Source organism: Triturus cristatus, chromosome 4_1, assembly GCF_964204655.1.
Source record: "Triturus cristatus chromosome 4_1, aTriCri1.1, whole genome shotgun sequence".
Taxonomy (NCBI): Eukaryota; Metazoa; Chordata; class Amphibia; order Caudata; family Salamandridae; genus Triturus; species Triturus cristatus.
In genome coordinates, this window is record NC_140585.1 from 407,975,953 (window position 1) to 408,003,513 (window position 27,561).

Consider the following 27,561-nt stretch of genomic DNA (forward strand, 5'->3'; position numbering starts at 1 on the left):
CTGCTAAATCCATGGGAGCATTACAGTCTCCATCCACACGAGGTTCCTTTTGGCGCTCCTTCTATACAGGCGCATCCAAAAATATCAGTGCAGGCACTGCTGCTTCCTCATACAAAAACCCCACACAAATATTCCCTAACAGGGGATATTTTAGAGGTGGATACAGAGGAAATAACAACAAAGGAAGAGGCCGAGGTAACAACAACACTCACGCCTCTCCCTCTAATAAACAGTGACTTCCCTCCACTCCCTCCATACCATTCCACTCTGGTCGGAGGGAGACTCTCACAGTTCCTGTCTGGAAATCCATCACCACAGACAAATGGGTAAGAAAAATTATCCAGTATAGTTACTGCCTGGAACTTACTGCAACTCCACCCAATATACCACCCAAGCAGCATCCAATGTCCACGGAACATCTGACACTCCTCAAACAGGAAGTTCTTTCACTGCTTCAAAAGCACGCAATAGAACTAGTCCCCATACAAAATCAAGGAACAGAAGTTTACTCTCTATATTTCCTAATCCCCAAAAAGGACGGTACGCTAAGGCCAATATTGGACATCAGACCACTCCATCTCTACATACAGTCAGATCATTTTCACATGATCACTCTTCAACAAGTCCTTCCACTGCTTCAACAAGGCGACTTCCTTGCCACACTAGATCTCAAGGACGCCTACTTTCATATTCCCATACACCCTGCTCACAGAAAATACCTAAGGTTCACACTGGACGGACAACACTATCAGTTCAAAGTCCTTCCATTTGGGGTGACCACAGCACCCAGAGTGTTCACAAAGTGCCTTGCAGTAGTAGCAATACACTTGCAAAGACACTAAATCCAGGTATTTCCATACCTCGACGACTGACTCATAAAAGCCAAGTCATACAACCAGTGTGTTCACCACACATCAAACCATTCAGCTGCTACACAACTTGGGGTTCACAGTAAACTACACCAAGTCATACCTTCAACCCTCCTACATGCATCAGTATCTCGGAGCCACAATAGACACTTCCAAAGCTCTAGGATACCCCAATCCAGCAAGGATAGCCAGTATGCAAACCCTCATCACCAAGTTTCAGCCCCAACACACTCTTCCAACCCGGTTGTTTATGCAACTCATAGGAATGATGGCCTCTTGCATTTTCGTTGTATATCACGCAAGACTTCAGATGCGCCATTTGCAGGAATGCTTGGCACATCAGTGGAACTAGGCTCAAGATCAACTTACAGATCTGGTGTTGGTGGAAAGCCTCACATATCACTCTCTGCAGTGGTGGAACACACACAATCTTTCCAGAGGGTGGCTGTTCCTAGAGCCGGTTCCACAGATAGTGCTAACAGCAGATGCATCACTCACCGGCTTGGGAGCCCATCTCCTAAACCACACAATTCAGGACAGGTGGACCACTCAACAAAAACTGTTCCACATAAATTACCTAGAATTACTGGCAATTTTTCCAGCGTTAAAATCGTTCCAAACACATCTCCTCAACAAAGCTGCCCTAGTTCGCACAGACAATATGACAGTGATGTATTATATACAGAAACAAGGAAGAAAACACTCTTTGCAGCTGTCTCATCTAGCGCAAAGTATACAGAGATGGGGCATTCCACAAAACATATATTTTCTGTCAGAACATCTTCCAGGTGTGAACAATCAGATGGCAGATCTGTTAAGTCGTCACTCAACAAATACACGAATGGGAACTTCATCCGCAAGTTCTTCAACCCTTCTCCCAGAGGTGGGGCCAACCACACATAGATCTGTTCGCCACACATGCAAACGCAAAATGCCCAACCTTCGCCTCCAGGTTCCCACACCAGTTGTCGAAGGGCAATGCGATATGGATGAACTGGTCAGGCAGATTTGCGTATGCTTTTCCGCCACTCCTGCTCATTCCACTAGTAGTACGCAAGCTCAAACAACAGTCTCTCAAGATGATCCTAGTTGCTCCAACCATGGTTCACAACACTGCTCAAACTCTCAGTAGTTACACACCAAAAATTACGTCTCTTCCCAAAGCTGCTAGTGCAGAACCATGGAGAGATAAGGCACCCAGATCCAGCACACCTGAATCTAGCGATCTGGCTCCTGAAATCCTAGAGTTCGGTTACCTCAACCTCCCACCGGACTGTATGAACATTATTAAAGAAGCCAGACGCCCCACTACTAGAGCTTGCTATGCAGTTGAATGGAAGAGATTCGTCATTTACTGCAATGATAACAAAATTGACCCATTGGATGCTTCAATTCAAAACATTATCTGCTATTTGCTACACCTACAAAGATGCAATCTGGCATACTCATCCACAAGATTACTTCTGGCTGCCCTTGCCGCCTACCTACAAAACAGACAACATTTGTCATTGTTTAGAGTGCCTGCTATCAAAGCCTTTATGGAAGGCCTTAAAAGGATAATTCCACCCAGACTGCCACCCTCTCCAGTGTGGAACCCAAACATTGTTCTTACTAGACTCATGGGTCCCCCATTTGAGCCTTTACAAAAATGCGAATTAAAATTCCTTATATGGAAAGTAGCTTCCCTTGTCGCAATCGCCTCTCTCCGGAGAGTAAGTGAGATCCAGGCTATAACCATACAAGAACCATTCTTACAAATACATCGTAACATAGTGGTTCTTAGGACAAATCCAAAATTCCTTCCCAAGGTAATCTCTGCTTTCCACCTTAATCAATCAGTAGAGTTGCCAGTATTTTTCCAAAAACCTGATTCGAAAAGGGCTCTTCACACGTTCGACGTCAAGAGTTTTACTTTACTACATAGACAGGACTAAAAACTTTCGGAAGACAAAGCAACTGTTTGAAGCTTTCTCTCCACCTCATAAAGGCAATCCAATTTCCAAAGCAGGAATTGCCAGGTGGATAGTAAAATGTATTCAAATATGCTATCAGAAAGCAAAACGTACGTTAACAATTCCCCCCTAGAGCGCATTCAATACGCAAACTAGGGGCTTCCATGGCATTCTTAGGGAACATTCTCCTAGAAGACATTTGTAAGGCAGCAACACTCACCTTCACCAAACACTATTTTGTAGATGTGCAAGCAAAGCAACACGCTTCTGTAGGCCAAGCTGTTCTTAGGACACTTTTTCAAACCACAGGCGACCACCGCTAGGGGAGACACTGCTGTATAATCTATGCACAGAGTGTGAATTCTGCAGCTCATATGCCTCGAACGAAAAATGCTACTTACCAGTTTGCATCTGTTCTTGGCATGTAGAGCTGCAGAGATTCACACGCCCACCCACCTACCCGGAACCTGTATCTGTTCCAGTGTTATCTTAGATACATTCTCATGGACATCTTTCTGTTTATTACAAACTCCATCATTTCCCTTCATGGCGAAAAACAATCTGAGGATGGAGTCGATGCCCATGCACACTATCGTCCAAGGGAGGAGTAACCTATCTCATGACTACAAAAGACTTCTTCCAAGACAACAACAAGGTGCAAGCATCCGAGCCCAACACCAGATGGCGATCTATGCACAGTGTGAATCTCTGCAGCTCTACATGCCAAGAACAAATGCATACTGGTATGTAGCATTTTCCTTTCTGGCTGTTCATCCAGACTAGGTCATCCTAAGAACCAGACCTTCCTTTCTTCCCAAGTTGGTTACTTCTTTCCACATTGGTCAAACCATCACTTTGCCCACCTTGTTTCCGCATCCACCGTCTGTATCCAAAACGTGAGCTTTCATTTTATTTGGATTGCACCAAGCAATTCGGGGTGGATAACCAGCTCTTTGTCTACATGGGCGCCAAAAAAGGTCTGGCTGTGCACAAACGGACCATCTCTAGGTGGATTGTTTTGTGCATAAAAGCTTGTTATTCTTTGGCAAAGAAGGAGCCTCCAGTGGGACTGCACGCCCATTCCACCAGGGCGACGGCAGCTACCACTACTTTGGGACAGGGAATCCCCCTTAATGACATCTGTCAGGCAGCTGCGTGGGCATCTCTGCACACGTTCACAAAACATTACTGCCTGGACAGCCAAGTCCGGAGAGACTGCTTCTTTGGCCATTCTGTTCTCCAGGACTTTCTGGTGTGAACTTGGTTCGAAGACCCACCTCCAGGGTTGGTATTGCCGGGTTATCTATTCCAAAGGGAAGGAATCTATAACTAATTGTCTCTTTCAGATGAACAAGTTACTTACATTCGGTAACAATATATCTGTAAGAGACATAGATTAGTTATAGATTCCTTACCACCCCACCCATCCTCCCCATTCTGCGAACTGACTTCTAGGGTTAAGGACTTCCTTTCAGGGCCCTAGTTTTGTGCACCAGTGGTCAGTATCTTGCATGGCTCTGCGCTTCTGGCGTGGAATGTCGTGTAAAAGAACTGACGTCAGCGTGCGAGGGTGGCGTCTAAGTAGCTGCCGCGTCATCCCGGCGACCATGACGCCAAAGACAAATGCTGAGCGGACCGGCGTCACCTTTCGACGCAAAGGGGTACTGCTGCCGAAAAAAAAATTCCGGATCCAGTCTGACGCCTGGGGGTAAGGAATCTATAACTCATCTATGTGTCTAACAGATGTATCGTTAACAAAGATAAGTAACTTGTTCATTACTGTCTTCGTCATGCTGTTGATGTTTGTAGTTCCCTTCATTTTATTGTTTAAACTGTTGCAGTGTAGAGTGCTCTAAAAATCTATGGTCTCGAATTACTGTGCTAGTGTTTTAAATAATATAAATTAAAGCCTTTTACAGATCCAAATGAAGTTGGATGTCTTTATATAGCAGGTGACTCATAGGCATTATCCACTACATGTTTTGGTTCCAGTATCACAGTTCATTCTATTGGCTGCCAGATGTAGTGTGACTTACTCTTCCCCTACAAGAATGATGTTGCTTTTAAATCAGAGGAAGTCCAAGGAAACAATGAAGGACATACCTTTCATTAATTTATCTAGATTCTTTTTAAGTTTCTTCCAAGGACAGTCGGGGTTTACTGATCCCTATCCAGAAGGCCTTAATGAAACTAGTTGCTAAAATGTTAGAAGCTGGTTGCATCAGCAGTTGTGGAGAAAGGTTAGGTGAATATAGAGCTGCTGTTAACCAAAGGTTTTTTGTTTGCTATCCTCTTCCTGCTTACTCTTGTGTGGTGTTAGCTGTTTTCTGAGGAGATGAAACGTCCTGTCTCTACCAACTGTATCCTGTCTAAGAAGGAATTAAAGTGAATAGGACTAGAGATGGTTGTCTTGAAATGAGTCATTCAATTTAGTTAATTAAACTCATGGATGTATACAGCTACATCTATAAGATAATGAAGTTCAGCATTTCTGTGAATGAAATTCTGTTTGCAAACAATACCTTATGTCTAAACAATTAAGCTTTAGAGGGCACAACTTACCAACAGTAATACTAAAAATGGCAGTGCATAGTTCCTTACCATAACAGTCCCTCATTAATTTAGCTTACCTCTGATTTACACACTGCTTATGATAAAACTGTATTGCATATTCTGAGCAAGTGTGAGATGTTTGAGAATTCAGCATTATTAATGACAAGGGAGCCTCAAACAAACATTTCTTAACATCTGTGCAATCAGTCTGTGAGAGATGCACCTCCTAGCAGTAACAATAACAAAAGTGAAAGTTCTCCACTTCCCTTAAAATTTCATTAGTAGAAATGACACCATAATGCTTGACTAATCATCCATGCCAGTCTCCTGAACTTTTGAGCAACAAAAAGAAAAAGCAGCCACTTGCATTGGACTGGTTGTCACTCAGTTATTTTACAAACTAGCTGTCTCCCTGTATGCATGCAAATCAAATTGCTGAAGCCGTGGAAGCCAAGAACAGTCTTAAAACCTATTAAAGGCCTTAAATTTATTTTTCAAAAGAATATAAATTCTGCCCCCAATTGTGAATCCTGGTTACGAAACAGTTTTACATTTAATTCGAAGGTGAAGGAATGCTAGTGTCAAAAAAAGTATGGAAGCTGAGTCCGGGGAAGGGGAATAAAGGGGGAAAGGGTTAATCAGTGCTGCCCATGACTCTCTTTGCAAGGTTAATGATATTTACTCTTAAAAAACAGAGCTGGTTTCTTCCACATGTCATATGTCTTTCATCATGGAAATTTTGATCAACATTTTAGGTCAAATGGTTCATTAGGATTGGTATTCTTTGGATTTGAAGTTCCCAATTCTGCATCTTTATTACTGTTAGGGAATCATTTGTAATTGTATGTGAATTTTCTCACATAATGAGGAAGCCAGCTGCAAATTCTTTCTTCATGTGAAGGAACTGCGTCAGTGCTCTATTGACCCAAAGCTTCACTCAAAATAAAACCCTTTATGGAAACAGCGCCTGAAAAACAAGTTAAAGTCTTGCCCTTAACTGGTATAATGGGACTCCTCAACCTTTTTACTACACACTTTGGAAGAGTATTTTTAGTATATTTGGAAGAGTATGTTTTCAGCCATATGTGCTTAGGCTTCATCATAAAACCCCATAGCTCACAATATCTTGCTTTTGTTATTGGCTGGGCTTTGTATATAGCTAGTAATACTTTCATGGACCAGCATGCCTTAAACTAGGTTTTGTAACAGTTAATTACATTGGCTGATTGAATCAGCATTATTGACATTTGACTTAACATTTGTGAATGTTTGCTTGGGCATTTGCCAGTGGTTCAGGTTGACACTACCACAAATCATCTGGGTGGAATCCAAACGATCAATTGATAATTGACCAGGACCTCCTCTTTAGAAAACTGGGATAATTATGACATTCCTCTAAGAAGCTGAATTGTGTGTATTATGTTGAAAACTCATGAATGCATCACTCCACATGAAGTAAATGTCTACATTTTATCAGGCTGGATAAAATTATGGGTTGCTGAACTCCAAGAGTATGCGTGGGCCTCCAATGAAATATGGAACAATGGCTATGTTAAGCATCTTTTCCTGCAATTACATGATCAAAACAGTGAGAGACTTGATTGTGGGAACTTTCATAATGAAAGAGAAATGGGAATTTTTATCCTCCTGTTACTAGGGAGGCACAGGTTTTAGATATACCCTCATCGGTAAGGTCTTTGCTACCTTTGTTAGGAGAAAATCTAGAGCCACTGCAGACCTGTGGTATTTGCAGCCAGCTAAGTGTCCCTGGTTTTATCAGTGCATCCGCCTATGCCATCATAGAACTAGGAGGTGGGGTTACGCGTGGTGTATGGCTAATTCTAGGATTTCCATGGTTTTCATAATTTTTGCAGCCTGTAGGGTAGATGTTCCAGCACCTGGAGGGAGAAGAAAGTTCAGTGTTCACCAAGTAAAGCTTGGCTGCAGGAGAAGTAGGTTCACTAATACTGGAATACACAATCATTCACCTTCAGTAGATGGGAGAGAGGCTCAGTTCAGCCACTTAAAACCCCTGTGTCTTGCTGATCATATTATAAGAAATCAAGTCAGCCATGTTTTTTTCCTTAAAGCCCATGGATCTTCACACCTCACGAAGATTCAGCGCTCATCAAGCTGAGTACTGAGTTGCCTCTGAAGGCGATCATTGAGGACTTCCAACACTTGCTTCATTATGGAGGACAAAAGCTAGATAATCCTTCTAGGACTATAGCCCTGACCCAAATACTTGTGCCTTTTCTATTACTGGGTTGGCTTTGCACCCTAGACCTGAAGCATACCTACTTTCACATCCAAATTTGTTGGCGTCCCGGACATTTTAGAAGTCCATTACCAGTAGTCCTTTTTGGATTGAGCTCTGTGTATTTTACAAAGGTAATAGCAATGGTTAAGCTATGTTAACTCTATTTGTATAGTGCACTAATCGCCCGTGAGGGTATCCAGGCACATGTGCAGGTGTGCTTGTTGCCTCAGTGGCAACTAATTTAGGTGAAGGACCCTATACATCTGTGCCTATGTGTAGTACACTCTTGCAATGAAAGAGTTTTCTAGCTACTGGATTGTCATATGAGCCTATTAGCCCAGGTCCCCGTGAGTCATGCCGGCCACCACTGAGTATATCTTTTGTATCCAGGCACTGCCCTCTACTAAATATCTGCTGTAAATAGGCACCGTTAACGCAAAATGCCAGTAGTAAATGAAATGAAAACAGATCCACATTTAATTTTACAATCGATCATACATTCCTTCTGGTCTGTATTATAGCAAAGCTTAGAACTACTGAGCACATGTTTGTACCTTAATCTAGCTAGATTCTCACGAATCCATAACATCCAGTGCTCTTTCTAGTTTAAATCCTGCTGTCAGAGAGGGACATCACTTTCCCTATTAAGAACCACACATGGAGCTGCAGCAACGTTCGACGAGTATGATCTTTAGCTTGATCGTGTTTCCCTTCTAACGAGATGAAACGTCCCTTTTAGTTTTTCTAATCCTTTCATTTTTTTGTGCCCCAGATTTTATGCAAATACACATTCATCACACATCACCTGCATCAATGAAATGCATGAGAAATTATATTATTTTTTCCCCATATAGACTATGTTAGAAAAGGTAGACGGACCGGGAGGGTCGGCCGGGGTCAGGAGGAGAGGTCTCCGGGGAGAGCCGTCTCCAGCGATCGTACAGACAAGTAACTTCCCCCCCACAGACAGATATCACACACGGATAAGGTTCAGCGTTCTTTATAAGCACTTATTTAAGGTACGGTTGAATGGTACAAGGAGGTCTGGACTCAGGGGTCCCCTCGATTAGCGTCTCGCAAGGTAGGGAAGGGGGTAGCGGGGCAGTCTATTTACCAATCAGGTAGTTCGGATGAGATGATGATGCGCTCCCAATCCTCGAGCTTGGTGGTTAGGTGGTACGGGCCGCGGCAGCGCCAGCAGGTCCCGGTGTGGATGGTCGATACAACGGGCCGCGGCAGCGCCAGCAGGTCCCCGGAAGATATACGGTCCGCGGCAGCGCCAGCAGGTCCCGGTGAGGATGGTTGTTACAACGGGCCGCGGCAGCGCCAGCAGGTCCCAGGAAGATGTACGGTCCGCGGCAGCGCCAGCAGGTCCCAGTGAGGATGGTCGTTACAACGGGCCGCGGCAGCGCCAGCAGGTCCCAGGAAGATGACTGTTGCAGAAGGCCGCGGCAGCGCCAGCAGGCAGGACGATGGTTCACAAGAGCGGGCTACGGCAGCGCCAGTAGACCGTCAAGGTTGAGTTCGCTCGGTGTCTCTCGACTCCAGGATACAACTGCCTTCCTGCTCCGGAGCTGCCTCAGTTATAGGGCTGGTGCCCTTTGATGTCCGGACCCTCGCACTTGGAGGTCGGAGGGTCCGGGATGAAGGTGTCCAGACACCCAGCAGGGGGTGGAGCCAGTGCCTGGGGGAGCTGGGGGCGATCGGCACCTGGCGGGGGAGAGCCCTTGACAGTTCGTTCTCCCATTGACTTGCCAAGTGGTCCGCTCACCTCCTGGGTGGATGGTGGTGCCGGGATGTCGGGGCCGGCCAGGCCCGGGGTTAGGGTCGAGGGGAGGCCATGCGGCCGCGTGGTGCAGGGCCCCAGATGGCGGCTTGACCCGGCCGGGGAAGCCGGTGGGGCTGGACCCCGTGATGAGTAGGGGTCCGAGGGCAGAGGGTCCGTCGGGAGACGGAGTACAGGTGCTTGTCGTGGGGATATGCCAGGTGGGCCGGAGTTCGGGCCCTGTCGAGCGGGGAGGGAGCAAGCCGTCTGTGAGGCCTGTCCAACATGCGTCCCCCCCAGCTGAAGGCAGGGAGAGTCACCCATCTCCTTGGGGACTCTCTTCGTCGAGGCGGAAAAAGCGGGACAGGCCATCCGCGTTGGCGTGGTCTTGGCCTGGTCGGTGCTCCACGGTGAAGTCCATTCCCTGCAGGGAAATGGACCAGCGCAAGAGTTTTGGGTTTTCCCCCCGCATCTGCATCAGCCATTGCAGGGGTCGATGGTCGGTTTGTACCCGGAAGTGGGTGCCGAAGAGATAGGGTCGGAGCTTTTTGAGGGCCCACACTACTGCAAATGCCTCCCTCTCGATGGTGCTCCAACGCTGTTCTCGGGCCAGGAGACGTCGACTGATGAAGGCCACCGGCTGGTCATGACCTTCGGGGTTCAACTGAGAGAGGACGGCTCCGATGCCGTGGTCGGAGGCGTCGGTCTGCACCACAAATTCCCGACTGTAATCGGGGGCCTGGAGCACCGGGGCGGTGCACAGGGCGGCCTTCAGCTCCTCGAAGGCCGCTTGACAATCCAGAGTCCAGTTGACCCGCTTCGGTTGGTTCTTGGATGTGAGACCCGTGAGGGGCCCCACGATGCTGCCGTAGTCCTTCACGAACCGCCGGTAGTAGCCGGTGAGCCCCAGGAAGGCTCGGACTTCGGTCTGGGTGACGGGGGGCTGCCAGGACTGGATGGCAGCAATCTTAAGTTGTAGTGGGGCCACCAGCCCGCTCCCCACTCGGTGCCCAAGGTAGGTCACAGACCCTTGGCCAATCTGGCACTTGCCGGCCTTAATGGTGAGGCCGGCCCGCTGGAGGGCGTGTAGGACCTCCTGGAGGTGACGGAGGTGGTCGGACCAGTGGCGGCTGTATACAGCGATATCGTCCAGGTAGGCAGCGCTGAATTCTTCAAGTCCCGCCAAGACCTGGTTCACAAGTCGTTGGAACGTGGCGGGGGCATTCTTCATGCCAAAGGGCATGACCTTAAATTGATAGTGGCCATCGGGGGTAGAGAAGGCTGACCGTTCCTGAGCCCTGGGTGTGAGGCCGATCTGCCAGTAGCCCGCCGTTAGGTCGAAGATACTAAGGTAGCGGGCGGCACCCAGCCGGTCGATCAGCTCGTCTGCTCGGGGGATGGGATGAGCGTCGGTCCGGGTGACAGCGTTCAAGCCCCGGTAGTCGACGCAGAATCTCAGTTCAGGGGCGGAGCCGGGGGCAGCGGCCTTGGGAACGAATACGACCGGACTGGCCCAGGGACTGTCCGAGGGCTCGATGACCCCGATCGTGAGCATCTTGGCCACTTCCTCCTGTATGCAGGCCCGTACCCGATCTGGTACGCGGTAGGCCCGGTGCCGGACAGGGGGACTGTCCCCGGTGTCTACGTCGTGCAGACACCAGGGGGTGACCCCGGGGGTGAGGGAGAACAGGGCAGCGAACTGCAGCAGGAGGTCCCGGCAGTCCTGGCGTTGCTCCGAAGTGAGGGCGTCAGAGAGCCGGACCCCGTCCACGGAGCCGTCCTTCTCCTGAGTCTTCAGGAGATCCGGGAGGGGCTCGGAGTCTTCTTCCGTGCCACTGTCTGTAGCCATCAAGAGGCTTAGTTCGGATCGCACAAAGTGTGGTTTGAGCCGGTTGGTGTGGAGGACCCGAAGGGGGTTCCGGGAGGACCCCATGTCGATGAGGTAAGTGACGGGGCTTTTGCGCTCGACCACTTTGAAGGGCCCCGTCCACTTATCCTGCAGGGCACATGGTTCGGTGGGGGACATCACCCATACTTGCTGCCCAGGCTCGAATTCAACGGAGGAGGCATTGTGATCATACCACCTCTTCATGTCCTCCTGGCTGGCCTCGAGGTTCGCCTTGGCCATCTCCCTGAAGCGCCGGGTCTGGTTTCGTAAGGCCAGGATGTATTTGAAGACGTCTGGAGGGGTCGTGAGGGGGGCCATCTCCCAACCTTCCTTGACTAGGCTGAGGGGCCCTCGCACAGGGTGCCCGTAGAGGAGTTCAAAGGGGCTAAAACCGAGGGACTTCTGGGGAACTTCCCGGTAGGCGAAGAGGAGGCACGGGAGCAGTACATCCCACTGGCGACGGAGAGGCTCTTCCAATCCCCCAATCATCCCTTTGAGAGTGCGGTTAAAACGCTCCACTAGTCCGTTCCCTTGGGGGTGATAGGGGGTCGTGAATCTGTAGGTGACCCCGCATTGTTGCCAGAGGGACTTCATGTATTTGGATATGAAATTCGTACCTCGGTCGCTGACGACTTCTCGGGGGAAGCCTACCCGGGAGAAGATCCCCATCAGGGCCCGGCCAACCACCGGAGCGGTCACTGTCCGTAGGGGCACCGCCTCGGGGTAGCGGGTGGCATGGTCCACTAGTACCAAGATGAACCTGTGTCCTTGCGCCGTGCGGGGGTCCAGAGGTCCCACAATGTCTATCCCCACCCTCTCGAACGGGGTGGTGACCACAGGGAAGGGTTGCAGAGGGGCTTTCAGCTTCCGACCACTCTTCCCGCTGGCTTGGCATGTGGGGCAAGATCGGCAGTGGTTCAGGACGTCATTCCTCATTTTCGGCCAGAAAAAGTGGGTCACCAGGCGACTGTACGTTTTGTCCTGGCCCAGGTGTCCAGCCAGGGGGACATCGTGGGCCAGGTTGAGCAGAAAGTCTCGGAAGCGGAGCGGTACCACCAGAACTCGACCGGCCCCCAGCTCGGCGATTCTTTGCTCGCTGTAGAGCAGGTCGTTATCCCAGTAGACCCAGTGGGTTCCGGTGGTGTCCCCGGCGTTTTGGGTGCTGGCTTGTTGGCGGAGTCGCTCGAGGGAGGGACAGGTCTTTTGTTCCTGGCGGAACTGTTCTTGGGTGGGCCCCCCTTCTTGCCGCCACTGAGCCAGATCCGGAAGGTCCTGGTGTTGCGCGTCTTCTTCGGTAGTCGGGTCCGGGAGGTCGGACTCGCCGTTGTCCCCTACGGGGGCAACCGGGGGCGGAGGTGCTGGCCATTCGGTTTCTTCTGATCGGGGGGCGGCACGGGCGGCCATGGATCGGGTGGTTACGCAGGCCCAGTCCGGGAGGCCCAGCATCCCCAAGTGCTCCCTTCTCTCGACGGTGGCCCACGGGGAACTCTCGAGGTCATTCCCCAGGAGGCAGTCCACGGGGGCATCGTCCCGGACCGTCACCTTCAGTAGGCCGGAGACCCCTCCCCATTCAAACGGGACGCAGGCCATCTTGCACATGCTCTCAGAGTTATCCGCCGAGCGGACGGGGCAGAGAATGTTCGGCAGGATCTGCTCGGGCTTTACCAGGTGACAGCGGACGGCCGTCACGCTGGCGCCGGTGTCACGCAAGGCCTCGGCTCTCTGTCCATTAATGGTCACCCACTGACCGTATTTTCTGGTGTTGGCGGGTAGGGGAGCCCGCGGAACCATGTCTCTTCCCCCTAAGCATGCCAGGACCATGGCGGCCGGTTCCCACCCTTGCTGGGCCGGCTCATACTCTTCGGGTCCCTCCGATGATTGCTCTTCCCCGAGGGCAGCGGCAGCTACCTGGCGGGGCTTGGGTGTTTGGTTCTGCGGGCAGCTCGGGTCATTGGCGTAGTGGCCGACTCGCTGGCATCGGTGGCACGTGACGTTGGCCCGGAACCCAGGACGCAACGGGGGGTTGCTCCGGCCGGCCGGAGGCGGGGTGCTGGCCACGGGGGTTGCCGGCAAGGCGTCTCTCCCTCGCCCCTGGCCTCCTCCTCCACCCCGAGGACGGTGCTGGCTTTGGTTGCTTCGATTCTGCTCGTGTGGCCCTCTCCGGCCCACTCGGGTGCTTTCCCATCGGTCAGCTTCGGCGGCGAGCTGCCGGGGGTCAGTCAGCTTACTGTCGAGTAGGTGCTGCCTGAGCTCGACGAAACAGTTGTTTGACAGGTGCTCCCATACCATAAGGTTGAAGAGTTGTTCGTAGGTGGTGACCTGACTTCCCTTGATCCAACCCTCGAAGGCCCGGCTGAAATAGTTCACGTATTCTACCCAAGTTGTACCTGGGATCCGGGTGCAGTCTCGGAACCTCTGGCGGTACATCTCGGGCGTGAGGCCGTAGCGGGTGAGGAGGGCAGCCTTCATGTGGTCGTAGGACGACATTTGGTGATCGGGGAGCTGTAGTAGGGCATCGCGACCCTCGTTGATAAATCTCCCCCAAAGTCCGGCTCCCCAATCACTCCGGTCGATCCGGTGGGAGGTCATTGCGATCTCATAGGCTTTAAACCACTGTTGTATGTCGTCTTCTCGGACATACTCGCGGACCACATCCTTGGGGATGTGAACTTTTTTCTCAATTGGCCCCGGGGTGTGTGGTCGCTCAGGCACCCCCAGTTCCTTATTCTGTTTGCGCAGTTCTATTTCCGCCAGTCGGCGCTCGTGCTCGAGCGTTATTTTTTTCTCTTCCAGCTCTCTCTGTCTCTGTTTTTCTTCTCGTTCCTCTCGAAGCCGCATATGCTCGAGGTTGAGTTTCTGTTCAGCTAACTTGAGTTCCCCATCCATCTTGAGTCGTGCCATCTCTAATTCGTGTAATCTGACTCTGTCTCTTTCTCGTATCTCCTCCTGCGAGAGGCCCGTTCCCCGCTCCTCGGGAGCCGTGGCGTTCCCCTCTGGTGTGATGCTGTTTTGGTCTGGTGTGACGCTGCTTTGGTCGGAGGGTCCTGCGACCCCAGTTTCTGTCCATGACTCAAGAGCGCGCTTTAGATCATCCTTGGTACTCAGGCCGGTGGTAGCAATGCCAAGTTCTATGCAAAATTGTCTCAGTTCGCGGTGGTTGTATTCTTCTAATTTCTCCATTTGGAACTTCTCGGTGGAGCTGCTATCTTTGGTCGACATCGTGTTTTGTCGTGGGGTGAGCTACTCTCTGTACGATTACGCGTTGATTCGGATCCCGCCGCTGGCCACCAATGTTAGAAAAGGTAGACGGACCGGGAGGGTCGGCCGGGGTCAGGAGGAGAGGTCTCCGGGGAGAGCCGTCTCCAGCGATCGTACAGACAAGTAACTTCCCCCCCACAGACAGATATCACACACGGATAAGGTTCAGCGTTCTTTATAAGCACTTATTTAAGGTACGGTTGAATGGTACAAGGAGGTCTGGACTCAGGGGTCCCCTCGATTAGCGTCTCGCAAGGTAGGGAAGGGGGTAGCGGGGCAGTCTATTTACCAATCAGGTAGTTCGGATGAGATGATGATGCGCTCCCAATCCTCGAGCTTGGTGGTTAGGTGGTACGGGCCGCGGCAGCGCCAGCAGGTCCCGGTGTGGATGGTCGATACAACGGGCCGCGGCAGCGCCAGCAGGTCCCCGGAAGATATACGGTCCGCGGCAGCGCCAGCAGGTCCCGGTGAGGATGGTCGTTACAACGGGCCGCGGCAGCGCCAGCAGGTCCCAGGAAGATGTACGGTCCGCGGCAGCGCCAGCAGGTCCCAGTGAGGATGGTCGTTACAACGGGCCGCGGCAGCGCCAGCAGGTCCCAGGAAGATGACTGTTGCAGAAGGCCGCGGCAGCGCCAGCAGGCAGGACGATGGTTCACAAGAGCGGGCTACGGCAGCGCCAGTAGACCGTCAAGGTTGAGTTCGCTCGGTGTCTCTCGACTCCAGGATACAACTGCCTTCCTGCTCCGGAGCTGCCTCAGTTATAGGGCTGGTGCCCTTTGATGTCCGGACCCTCGCACTTGGAGGTCGGAGGGTCCGGGATGAAGGTGTCCAGACACCCAGCAGGGGGTGGAGCCAGTGCCTGGGGGAGCTGGGGGCGATCGGCACCTGGCGGGGGAGAGCCCTTGACAGTTCGTTCTCCCATTGACTTGCCAAGTGGTCCGCTCACCTCCTGGGTGGATGGTGGTGCCGGGATGTCGGGGCCGGCCAGGCCCGGGGTTAGGGTCGAGGGGAGGCCATGCGGCCGCGTGGTGCAGGGCCCCAGATGGCGGCTTGACCCGGCCGGGGAAGCCGGTGGGGCTGGACCCCGTGATGAGTAGGGGTCCGAGGGCAGAGGGTCCGTCGGGAGACGGAGTACAGGTGCTTGTCGTGGGGATATGCCAGGTGGGCCGGAGTTCGGGCCCTGTCGAGCGGGGAGGGAGCAAGCCGTCTGTGAGGCCTGTCCAACAGACTACATATAAATGAATATCTAAAAATCCCTAGACACCAATCACTAAGCAGAGAATAACTGTCTCACAGAAGACATCCACCTCTTATATTAGGCCTACATTAACTGCTGGCACTGGGTGCCTTGATGTAAGCGTGACAAAGTAATTTAAGACCCAGAAAGTGGTGGCAGTGCTTGTGTTTTCAGAATTAGGTGTTTGTATTTAAGGAATTTATCAGGCATCAGGAAAATCAAATAAACACAAATGACACAATAACCCTAGCGGTGATCCAAATGAGGCAAAAATCTCCAGGAAATAGATGTAAATAAACTTTAAGTTTTTAACCATCATTAGAGCCTCATTAAATGGTGTATTTAAATTATTAAACATAGCATTCTTAATCATTTTTAAAAATCAGTTTAAAAGCAGCAGATTGTTTTCTATTATGTACTGTGTGCATGCAAAGCTACTCTTAGGTGCTGAATGAAAAATAAAAAGTGGCGTTTGTGTTTTTTCAGTTTGGCGGGTAATTTAATACTAGTTACCTAGCCCAATAGCTAGCACCAAAATGTAGTCTTTCTTGTGTGTAAACTATTTGTTTAATATATTTTAAATGTTATTTTTTTTTTTGTCCTTTATGATAGAAGGCTGTTCAGTTTGCAGGGCACTTGGGTGCACCTGATTTTGATGAAGAGAAGAATTGTTTTAGTTTGCATTATTTAAAAAAACAAAATCTTTTTTCTCCTTAGAAATCTATATCCCAAATTTGCATCACCATGGGCATCTTCGCCTTGTCGGCCTCAAGATATTGGTATGGGAACCATTCAGAACAATGATGCTTATCAATAAGTTTGGTAGATTTATGCATTAAATTTCAGAATACATTGTCATTTTGTTTTTCAGACTTTCACGTTCCCTCAGAATATTTAACGAACATCCACATAAGGGATAAGGTGAGTTTGCTTTTCTAGCCATAAAAAATAATTCTGTGGAGCTTAGAGAATGGCCTGATTGATTTAGCAAATGTGACCAATACCCACTATATCCGTCTAATCATATATAAGATCCATAATGGGTAACTGTGTAACGTGGTCTGATATTGCCATTAAAGGGTTATGTGACATCAGAAATCACTAGGCTGTTGGGTGAGTGGTTTGTACATGTCTCCGGAACCCTTTGATGGCAACATAGGACTATATTGCATATTACCTGTTATGTATTTTTATAGTATACGCTTTTTTTGGGATAAGTACCTTGAAAAATGTACTTTTTTTCAAATTGCAGCTGAAAATAGGCGGTTGATTGCAATTTAAATATTTACATTTTATGAAAAAAAGACAGTGAACAATTGTGACGGCTGGATGATTTATGTGTTTCTGTGATTTCGGTGTTTCACATAATTATGGATTTACTACAATTGACACACAATTTGCCACATAAACTGCATAATGTGCTATTTTTACAAAAAAATGAGTTTCTTTCAAAATGGATGAATATAATACTGCAAGTGAATGTGTCACATAATTTTCATATTTACCGCATAATTAAGAAAACCATGCTGCAAAAGCTGGTCCTCCATGCTGCATAATCTGGTCCTTCATGCTGCGCGCAAGTAGATCGGAGATTGGTATGGCTTTACAGTATCATTTGGGGCCTGTCATTATGATGAAATCTGTATTTCACAGGGGCACTGGTGAAAATCATTACCATATTACATGGTTAACTGCAACTGTGAAATATGCGTTTTTATACCACTGCTTTTGTGCAACAAATGCACTCAAACACATAATATATACATTTGCACACATACACTATGTACGTATTTGGGTGTTTTATTGTGCATAATGCAGGTAATGATTTGAAACCCATATATCACAGGCACCTGTGAGATAGAGAAAATATTTAATGGGGTTGTGAAAATTTATAAAATACTATACAGGTATCTGTGGAAAATGGGTTCCATCGTATTAACGAGCATGCCAAAACATTGTGCTCCGCTGTACTGTTGTCAATTCTTTAATCATCATTCTAGTCATGAAAGGTAAACAAAAATGAAACATTGTAATTCCCAGCAGTGCCTACTTTTAGCTGCAGCTTGCAGTGAATATCTCCCTTCCACAGACAAAATGTGTGTTCAAGGAAGTGTGTGTTCGAGGCATGTGTGCTGTAGGTGCACATGCTTTGCATACTCCTGCCATCTAGTGTTGTGTCCGGATGTTTGCAAGTTGTTTTACTTCGAAGAAGTCTTTCCTAGTCACGAGATAAGGTGACTCCTCCTTTCCGTGATAGTGCTCATGGGCATCGACTCCATTGTTGGATATTTTTTTTCCGTCATCGGGTTCGGACGTGTATTGCTACGCTCCGGTTCGAAACCGTTCTTCGGGTTCCCCTCAGTGCGCAATCCTCTCTACCCTCGACGGTATTATTTCATAAGTGTTTCCCAGCTCTCCGCGTATTGTTTTGGTCAACGAACTCTACTTTTAAATCGGAAAGCTTCGTGAACGTTCTTTGGGCCTAACCACGTGGGTCCAGCTCTCCGTTGATGGAACAGACACCATTCAAATTCTGTTCTCAGTGCCACGCAAAGTATTCGCGCACTGACTCACACCAGGTATGTAACTTGTGATTGTCTCCAGAGCACAAAAAAGTCTGCGACGCTTGGAGATCATTTCGGTCAAAGAAAACCCTGCGTGATCATCGGGCTCGACGTCATGAGATCCAGTGTCAAAGCATTGAAGACACGCCAGATCTCTTCGGTGAATAGTTCGGTCAAGAAGATATTGATGTATCATCGGCGGAGGAGGAGGAGGAGGAGGAGTAGGAAGAGGAGCTCTAGATAGACCTCGACGCTGAAGAACTTCCGCAGGGACAGGGTGACGTGAGTACAGTAGACCCCTTGCCCCATCAACCCATCACAAAAACCTAAGGCATCTGCACCACCTCTGCCTTCTGGCCAAGGTAAGCACCGAGACAACGTTTCCCACACCCCGCCTTCTGGCTCGCCTCGGAAACACCCTGTCAAGCCTTCCCGCTCGGGACCGAGTCGCCACAAACCCTCTTTGGAACTGAAGCCCTCCAGTTCCAAGTCGCAATCCGGCTCGGAACCGAAATCCTCCAGGCCGAAAAATAAACCGCCACCAAGCCAAAATCTTCCACACCCAAAGGCCAGCCCGTATCTGCACCGAAACGCTGGCGCCGAAACCAAAAGATGTCCCTTTGGATCCAAATTTAGACATTGTACCACCGAAAATGGATCCCAAGCAGAAGAGATTTTATATCAACCCATAAACGGGTCATATTCATATCAAGCTGCCTCATAAACACAAGCTTCTTGATGAGGATGATCATTACAAGATCACTTTGAAAAAGACTGTTGGTACCACCCCTTTTCATCCACCACCAGCATCCCCTCCACCACCTTCTTCTCTGACTTTAAATCATTTGCACATCAAACCTCAAGATTCTCCACAATCTCAGCATGACGGGGACGATCTTGATGTAGGGGATGCGCATTTACCAGTAGATCCATGGAGGGATTACACAATTGTCCCTCCAATAGACAATGATCCAGACCATTACCCTGCCAAACCATCTCCACCTGATGTAAAATGTATCTTATCAGGAACTCATTGCCAGGGCTCCAGAGTACCATGGGGTGGCATTACACAAAGAATCCTTAGAAGAGGATTTTTAGTTTGAGACATTAGGATCCACACACAGGTCGACACAAACACTCCCAATGCTTAAAGGTATGATGGAACACACTGACAATTTGTAAAGATCCTGTGCGTGCACGCATCTTGACTCCTAGAGTAGACAAAACATATAAAGCCTCCCCAACAGATCTGGTATTTATTAACGCCCAGTTGCCTCTTGACACACTGGTAGTGTCCAATGCTAACAAACGAGCTAATTCCCAAACATCAGCGGACGCTCTTACCCCCCACTCCCCACCCCCGACAAAGAATCCAAACTAATAGATGCTTCTGGCAAACACATAGCTGCTCAAGCTGCCAATCACTGGTGCATTGCAAACACGCAGGGCCTTTTAGCCAGATATGACAGGGCACACTGGGGTGAAATGTGCTCCAATATCTCCCAGATGAGCATAAAGCAAAAGCGCTAATTCAAAGTACTCCGTTTGGAGTGACTACTGCTCCCAGAGTATTTACCAAATGCCTGGCAGTAGTTGCAGCTCATCTCAGAAAACAACATATTCATGTCTTCTCCTACCTAGACGACTGGCTCATCAAAGCCAACACTTACCAAAACTGTAAATGACACACTCGGACCACAATAGACCTACTTCATCAACTAGATTTACGGTCAATGTATAGAAATCTCACCTGCATCCTTAACAGATGCAATCTTACCTAGGGGCCACTCTAGACACTAACATAACTCTAGCCTCTCCCAATATAGCCAGAATTCACAACATTCAGTCTAATACCACAATTTCAATCCTGCCAAACATTACCAGCCAGAGTAATTATGCAACTGCTGGGAATGATGGCGTCTTGCATCGCAAATGTATCCCATGCCCACAAAATGTATCAAAAGGGCAGCCTTTCATCGACACTATTCCACAGATCGTGCTCACAGCAGACACATCTGACAGGTTGGGGTGCCCATCATACTAGTCCGGACAGTCAACATGACAGTAATGTATTATGTACAAAAACAGGGGGGTACGCACACTCTCCAACTGTCACGCCTCTCTCAAGGCATTTAGAATTGGGCAATCCATCACAGGATTTATCTTCTGGCAGAACACCTTCCAGAGGTAAACAATCAGATTGCCGACCTCCTCACCAGAAAGAGGCAACAAATTCACGAGTGGGAACTTCACCCCCAAGTTCTCCTTCCATACTTCCTACAATGGGGATTCCCGCACATAGACTTGTTCGCTGCAGTCGACAATGTAAAATGCCCAAACTTCAGCTCCAGGTTCCCATACCCACTCTCAAAAGGCAATGCCCTGTGGATGAACTGGTCAGGGATATTTGCCTATGCTTTTCCACCACTCCCACTCATTCCGTGTCTGGTTCCGAAGCTCAGGCAAACATCCCTCATACTAATTCTGGCAGCTCTCACATGGGCCCGTCAGCCATGGTTTTGCAGCATGAATCCTTTTTTGGATTGACATGCTGTGCATTATTCTGCCATCTAGTGGTTGGGTCCGGAATAGTCCTGGTTTGTCCTTGTGTTTTTTTTTCTTGTTTTGGGCATCGTCGACCACCATTCGGTGCCATGTACGTCCCCTGTGTGACATCAGACGGCGCCAAGGAGGTCGTTGTGCGTGGTAGCCATCTTCAGATAATTTTTTCTGCTGTTGGGTCTGGAAGCAAGACTGGAAGCTTGTTGTAACTTATGTTTCCCTGCTGCTCAGCTAGAATGACTGTGGTGTGGAATGTTGGATGGATGGAATGTTGGATGTCTGTGAATGTCAGTTGGGTATGGGCTGAGCAGCAGGACAGCTGCTCCTGGTGGGGTTTCTCTTGATTTCTTAACAACTTGAATAAAGATCATGACCAATCTACTTAAGAAGATCGGACCATCATTTCATTGATTACAACATTTTGGCGATGTTTTGAAGAAGAATCCACGTGTGCAACCTATTGGAACTTGAAGAAAAAAAAAAATGGAACTTGACTGGAGAACTTGAAAAGAGAAGTCCATGGATGTTTAAGAAACCTGACAGGTACATGAAATATTAACTAAAGAAACCACAACCTAAAAGATTTATTTGTTTTGAAGGAAAATAGAAACAAGTATCTACTGCTGTCTGGCACCCAAACCCCACTAGTGACCCTGCCAACGGTCGCCCTTTAACCCAATCGTGCCAGATATGAGTTTAGTACATGTTTATCGGGGGCAAAGATCGGGCCTCAGTACTAAGTAATGGAGATTCAGGTTTCAAGGTGATGAATTCTGATGTGTGACGATCGGGGGCTAAGATCGGGCCTCAGTATTATTTATTGAAGATTCACGTTTCAGTGTGGTGAACCTTTGAGTGTGCCGTTCGGGGGCAAAGATCGAGCTCCGGCGTATATTTTGAATATATTACTCGGGGGCAATGACCGGGCCCCGGTGAGAAGCTGTTAAGCTTTTAGTTGACTGTGAATATGAGCTCCGTTGCTGTTTGGTGCTTTGGAGGTGTCAATTGAGGGCAGTGATTATTTAAGGCTTCTGAGTTTGACGCATCTTTGAACAGTGCTTGAATTGGTTGGCAGCGAACGTTTTCAAAGAGAGAGATGTGCAGATGTCTACGGAATATCTACGGTATTCATTGGTTTTGACTGTTGTCTTCAGCGTGTGCGTTCACAGTAACGGATTAACTGCCATAGTTTAAATGGAAAAAAAATCCTGCACGAGAGGGACAATACGTGCCAGCTTACCTCCTCATGGAGACTGTCGGCGTCACCATGACACCGTCCCTTTTGTGACGAGTCTTCACTCCAACCTGCCTGCGTCAGTACTCCTGAGTGGCGATTTTGGATGCATGTCCTTGCCGAGAACCACCCGGTTCTACGTGGATATGCGTGCCTTCAGGTTAGGTGAATAATTCAGGCGCACACAGTTTATAGGTCCAGGTATTGACAACAATGTCAATTGGGAGTGTCAGAATAATAGTAATCTTGCTGCGCTGAGATCGATTGTTTGCCAAAGATAAAAAATGTGAGGTATTTTATCCGTTTTAATCTTCTTGCCTTGCTGATGCGGGATATGTCGTTTTGTAACAGCTGACTGTGTATACTACGGTGGAAATATTGACGGCGTGTCTTTTAGCTCAGGGTGTAAAAAAAAAAAGGAAAAAAATACACTATTGAGAGGAAAAGATTCTGCCTTTGCTGACGTTTGCCAGTAACATCATTGGTCTGGGTGATAGTGAATATTGAAAAGCGAAGATTACTAGCAGAATGTTGGCAGTGTGCTTTTTAATATGAAATGACTATAAAGTCAATAAGTGGAATAAATCTCCCGGAAGCTGATCCATGATGGGGATAGTAATTAAAAACGAGTGCGTGATGAGGAGCATTGAGCCCAGAGCCGGGACAGTGATACTAGGATATAGAATCCAGCAGCCTCCAGATTGAACCTGGAACCGGGATAGTAATCCCAGAAGTTGGCGATTGAGCCACAATTAGAAGGGGTCAGAGGGTCCCAGAATTTGAACCACGACAGAGAGCCAAGTCCCATAATTGGTATTGGGAAGGGACACAAGTCCCAGAATATGAACCACTGTGAATATGGTGTATGAAGTGGCGGATAAGTGTTCAGTCACTCATTGGTTTGTGTCGTGTATTAGATGGCTGTGTTATATGAAGTCACTCATTATTACAAGTTTGTTGTTGATTGTTTGTATGTGAATAAGTCATCCATTGACTTAGTGAATGAATTTGAACCACGACGGAGAGCCATGTTCCATAATAGGAATGGGGAAGGGACATTGGTCCCAGAATTTCGAAACACTGTTGATGTTGTGTATGTGGTGGTGGTTAATGGTTGGGCCACTCATCGGTTTGAGTCGTGCATGAGATGGCTGTGTTATGTTAAGTCACTCATTATTAGGTATGGTTTGTTGTATAATGTGTGTGAACGTGATACCTATTGAATTTGTGGTTTAGTTTTGGTTGTGTGTGTAGAAGTGTTATGAGGGTGATTGTTTTCTGACCTGCGGTGTGCACGTTATGTCCTGATATTTGTATTGTTTAAGGTTGGTTCCCTGTATGTTGCTTGTCGTGCCGGTCTGGCCAACTGGTGTGATCTGTGCCATATCAGGGCTCGAAAAATTCACTCGACCGCTCGCATTTGCGAGTCAGATTAATTCAGGACGAGCTATTTTTAGGTCCTACTCACCCTTACTGGCGAGTAGGAATACAAACTGACACTTGACCTCTGCCTCTGAAAACAGGGGAAATGTGACAAGATAGCAAGATTTAAAGGCATCTTTATTGCTCACAAAGTAAATGAGCAATAAAAATGCTTTAAAATCTTGTTAACATGTCACATTTGCTCAGCTTTCAGATTAGAGGTCAAGTGCATTTCAGTTTGGTCCAGGAGATTTTGTAGGTTACTAGACCTGCAGGTCTAGTGCATTTTCTATGATTTTTCGAGTCCTGCATATGGGTTTTTGGTGTATGATGTAGGATAGTGGTTTATTCAGGAAGTGGATAGTTTCCATGCGAGTTGTGATGTTGTATGGTGTGAAAGATTGTTTTTAAGTATCCACTGTGTGCGAGTTGAGATGTAGTATGGTGTGATAGGGAGATGACATGTAGTATGATGTTTATTTTATGTGAGTTTGGTGAGATATAGTATATGCTGTGATTGGATGTTTCTTCATGTGAGTTTGATGAGACGTGGTATGGTGTGACAGGGTATGATGTGAGATGTCTATATTGTATTGCATTATTTTCGTATTATTGGTGCATTGTATTCAATTTCGTGACTATATGTTATTTGCCATATTGTCATTATTTTATTGTTTCATCTTATCTATTTTACAATGCACTTGTTCCCCGTAAAGAAGGGAGATATGTTGTAACTTATGTTTCCCTGCTGCTCAGCTAGAATGACTGTGGTGTGGAATGTTGGATGGATGGAATGTTGGATGTCTGTGAATGTCAGTTGGGTATGGGCTGAGCAGCAGGACAGCTGCTCCTGGTGGGGTTTCTCTTGATTTCTTAACAACTTGAATAAAGATCATGACCAATCTACTTAAGAAGATCGGACCATTATTTCATTGATTACAACAAAGCTCCGAAGTGTTTTCAGGATACGCCTGAAAATAGAAGAAAGAGCTGAAAAGTTCCAGTGAACTTCACCGATCATCAACACCGCGACAAGAGATAAGAACTCTACTCTGGGATCAACACTACAGACGACCTCTAAGGTCGACAAATGGCGACGTAGGGGCCATGGAAAATACCCCCTTCAAGTTTTGTGCCGAGTGCCACCACAAGTTTGCGCAACACGTCCTACACAGCGTGTGCAACCTCTTCCTGCCCAAGGACCATAAGGACAAGGACTGTGAGGCCTGCGCGACGTTCAAGCTTAAGACGCTCAGGACTCGTCGAAAACAGAGAGGCCCACTATGCCACGATGTCTCAGACCTCGAAGAAAACTTCCCTTAAGGACCTGGGTTTCTCCAGTGATGATGAAGACCAGGGAGTGCCAGCAGAACAGACGCATGAGGAATCAGACGTCGAAATTCTGGAAGGGAACATGCCCACAAGAAGGCGAGCGATACAGGGAAGAAGACGGATAAGGTAAGACACCATGCACATCTGTCGGAACCGAGGGGCCACGAAAACGAACCACAATCTAAGGCAGCCCCGACGTTGAAGAAAAAGGCAATTGAGGATCAGCCACGATCTAAGTAACCCCACGGAACCCTACCAAGGGACGCCAAGGAGAGAAAATTGCAGAAGACGCCGAAACCAAGGGTTGAACATGAACCCTCGAAGCGCACCGCTTTCGAAGCCAGAGGCAAGCGCACCAAAAAAGAGGAAGTCTCCGGTCTCCGATGCCGAAATAACCCTCGAAGCCGAAAAGAAGAGGAAATGACTCGAGGCCGAGATGGCGGCACTCCTTCAGAAAAAAGAGGAGTTGGATGCATCACTAAATGACATCCGGATTCCTAAAGCACCACTTACCGGACGACGCTTAGGAAGTGGAAGACGCCGAAGGGGAAGAAGAGGAGATCCTCGAATCACCACCAACCCCCGAACCTTGCGAGGAAGATCTCAAGGAATAGATAGACGCTCCTGAGGAGGAGGAAGCCTCAAAATTTCGAGGACACCTGGAACAACCTCGACACAAAAAGCCCCTAGGAGGAGATATGCTGCTATCCATCGAAGGTATCACCACCAGATGATATCGCCTTCTAGAATGGACTAGTTAAGAGGGCAGCAGACTCTTTCAGAGTCCCCCTCAAAGAGGAAAAGGGGGACACATGTTTCCTTCTAGAGACACTAGCCCCAGCCAACAAGGGGACAAAATACTTACCAATGTTACCAAGCATTCTAGACCAGGGCAAGGAAGCCTTTAAGGGAACAGCCTCTAGCAAAGGGGTAACTCCAAGGGTCTAGAAAAAGTATAAAGCCTCCTCCAAGGACCCTAAATATATTCATGGGAACACGGTGCCTGACTCAATCATCGTCACCACAGCCAGGGGAAGAGCTAACACACTCTCTAACACTGGGCCTCCACCAGAAATAGAAAGCTAAAGAATGGATATGGTGGGAAGGAAAATGGAGAAGGAGGCAGCAACACAGTGGCGCATCGCAAACTCTAATGCCCTATTGAACAGATACAGCCGCCAGCAGTGGAACGACATAGAGGAGCTCATTAAAAAGCTCCAAGCTCCCTGAAGAGGACAAGAAAAGAGCAAAATCTATTATCCAAGAAGGCAGGAACATCGCAAATACTTGCCTTAAATCTGCACTAGATGCAGCAGACCCTGCCAGCAGACAAATGTGCACAGGCACCACCCTAAGACGACATGCCTAGCTCAGATTCTCAGGGTTCAAACAAGAGGTTCAAACCTCCATTATCAACAGGCCTTTCCCAGGGGAGGCACTGTTTGGAAAGGAGGAAAACGAATCCCTCCAACAAATCAAAAAAGATAATGAGACTGCAAGAGCAATGGGAGCCCTGCAGAAAAGGGGTACCTTCAAAAGAGGTGGCTTCAACAACAGAAAGCCCTCCGGAAAAGGTACATTTGGCCAAGGACAGCAAATGTCACAGCAGGAACAAGGCCAAGGTTATGCACAACCAACCAGCCAACAAACCAGATACCAAGGTTGGCAGCAACAGCCAAAGCAGCCCTTTTGCTTAAGAGGCAGGGGCAGAGGCCAACCCTCTAGAGGAAGAGGAAACTGCTCACATTGACTCCCACATGGGTAAGGTCCCACACAAAACACCAGTGTGGGGGGGGGGCGGGGGGGGGGGAGAATATCCCAATTTTAACAACAGTGGCAAAACATCATAACAGATAGTTGGATTTTAAATCTAGTAAAATACGTTTATTGCATAGAGCTCACAAAGACATCGCCTGCAAACCCACCAAAAATAGTAAAATTCCTAGTCGGAACTCACACAGTTAAATTCTGAGATCAAGGACCTACTCTAAAAAAACAGCAATAGAATTGGTAACAAGACAAGAGCACTTCAAAGGAAATTACCATATTTCCTAATGCCCAAACAGGACCTATCACTAAGGCCAATCCTGGACCTAAGGTTCATAAACAAGTTCATTTTAACACAACATTACGAAATGTCCACTCTCCAAGAGATAATCCCTCAAATTCAAAAAGGAGATCACATGGCAACAATAGACCTCAAAGACGCCTACTTAAACATCCCAATGAACGAAAAACACAGAAAGTACCTACGGTTTCTACACAAGGGAACACACTACCAGTTCAAAATACTCCCTTTCGGAATAAAGGCAGTGCGACACGTCTTCACCAAGTGCCTCAATCAATCAATCAGGGGTAGGTAAAGCGCGCTACTCACCCGTGAGGGTCTCAAGGCGCTGGGGAGGGAAAGGTAGGGCTGCTCCGGTCAGTCGAAAAGCCAGGTCTTGAGAGCCCTGTGCAGGGTTGGCGAGCATCTTATTTCTACTGTGAGAGTGTTCCAAGCTGTGGCTGCGGTGTATGAGAAAGCTCTCCCTCCAGCTCTGCTCTGGTGGATGCGTGGGAGCTCTGCTAGTGCGAGCTCTGCTGAACGGAGGATTTGTAGGTGTGCATGAGTAGTTTGTAGGTGACCCTCTTCTCGACGGGGAGCCAGTGGAGTTCTCGCAGG

General features: G+C 48.2%; 1 protein-coding gene across 7 annotated transcripts in view; it reads left to right on the forward strand.

Moving 5' to 3' along the window:
- CNOT2 (CCR4-NOT transcription complex subunit 2) overlaps positions 1–27,561 on the forward strand; it is a 449,944-nt gene that overhangs the window by 371,791 nt on the left and 50,592 nt on the right. For all 7 annotated transcript variants that reach the window (XM_085652518.1, XM_085652519.1, XM_085652515.1 and 4 more), the window contains exons 12-13: positions 16,500–16,561; positions 16,654–16,703. In XM_085652518.1, coding sequence (XP_085508644.1) covers positions 16,500–16,561; positions 16,654–16,703 — 112 coding nt within the window. The remainder of the gene's footprint in view (positions 1–16,499; positions 16,562–16,653; positions 16,704–27,561) is intronic.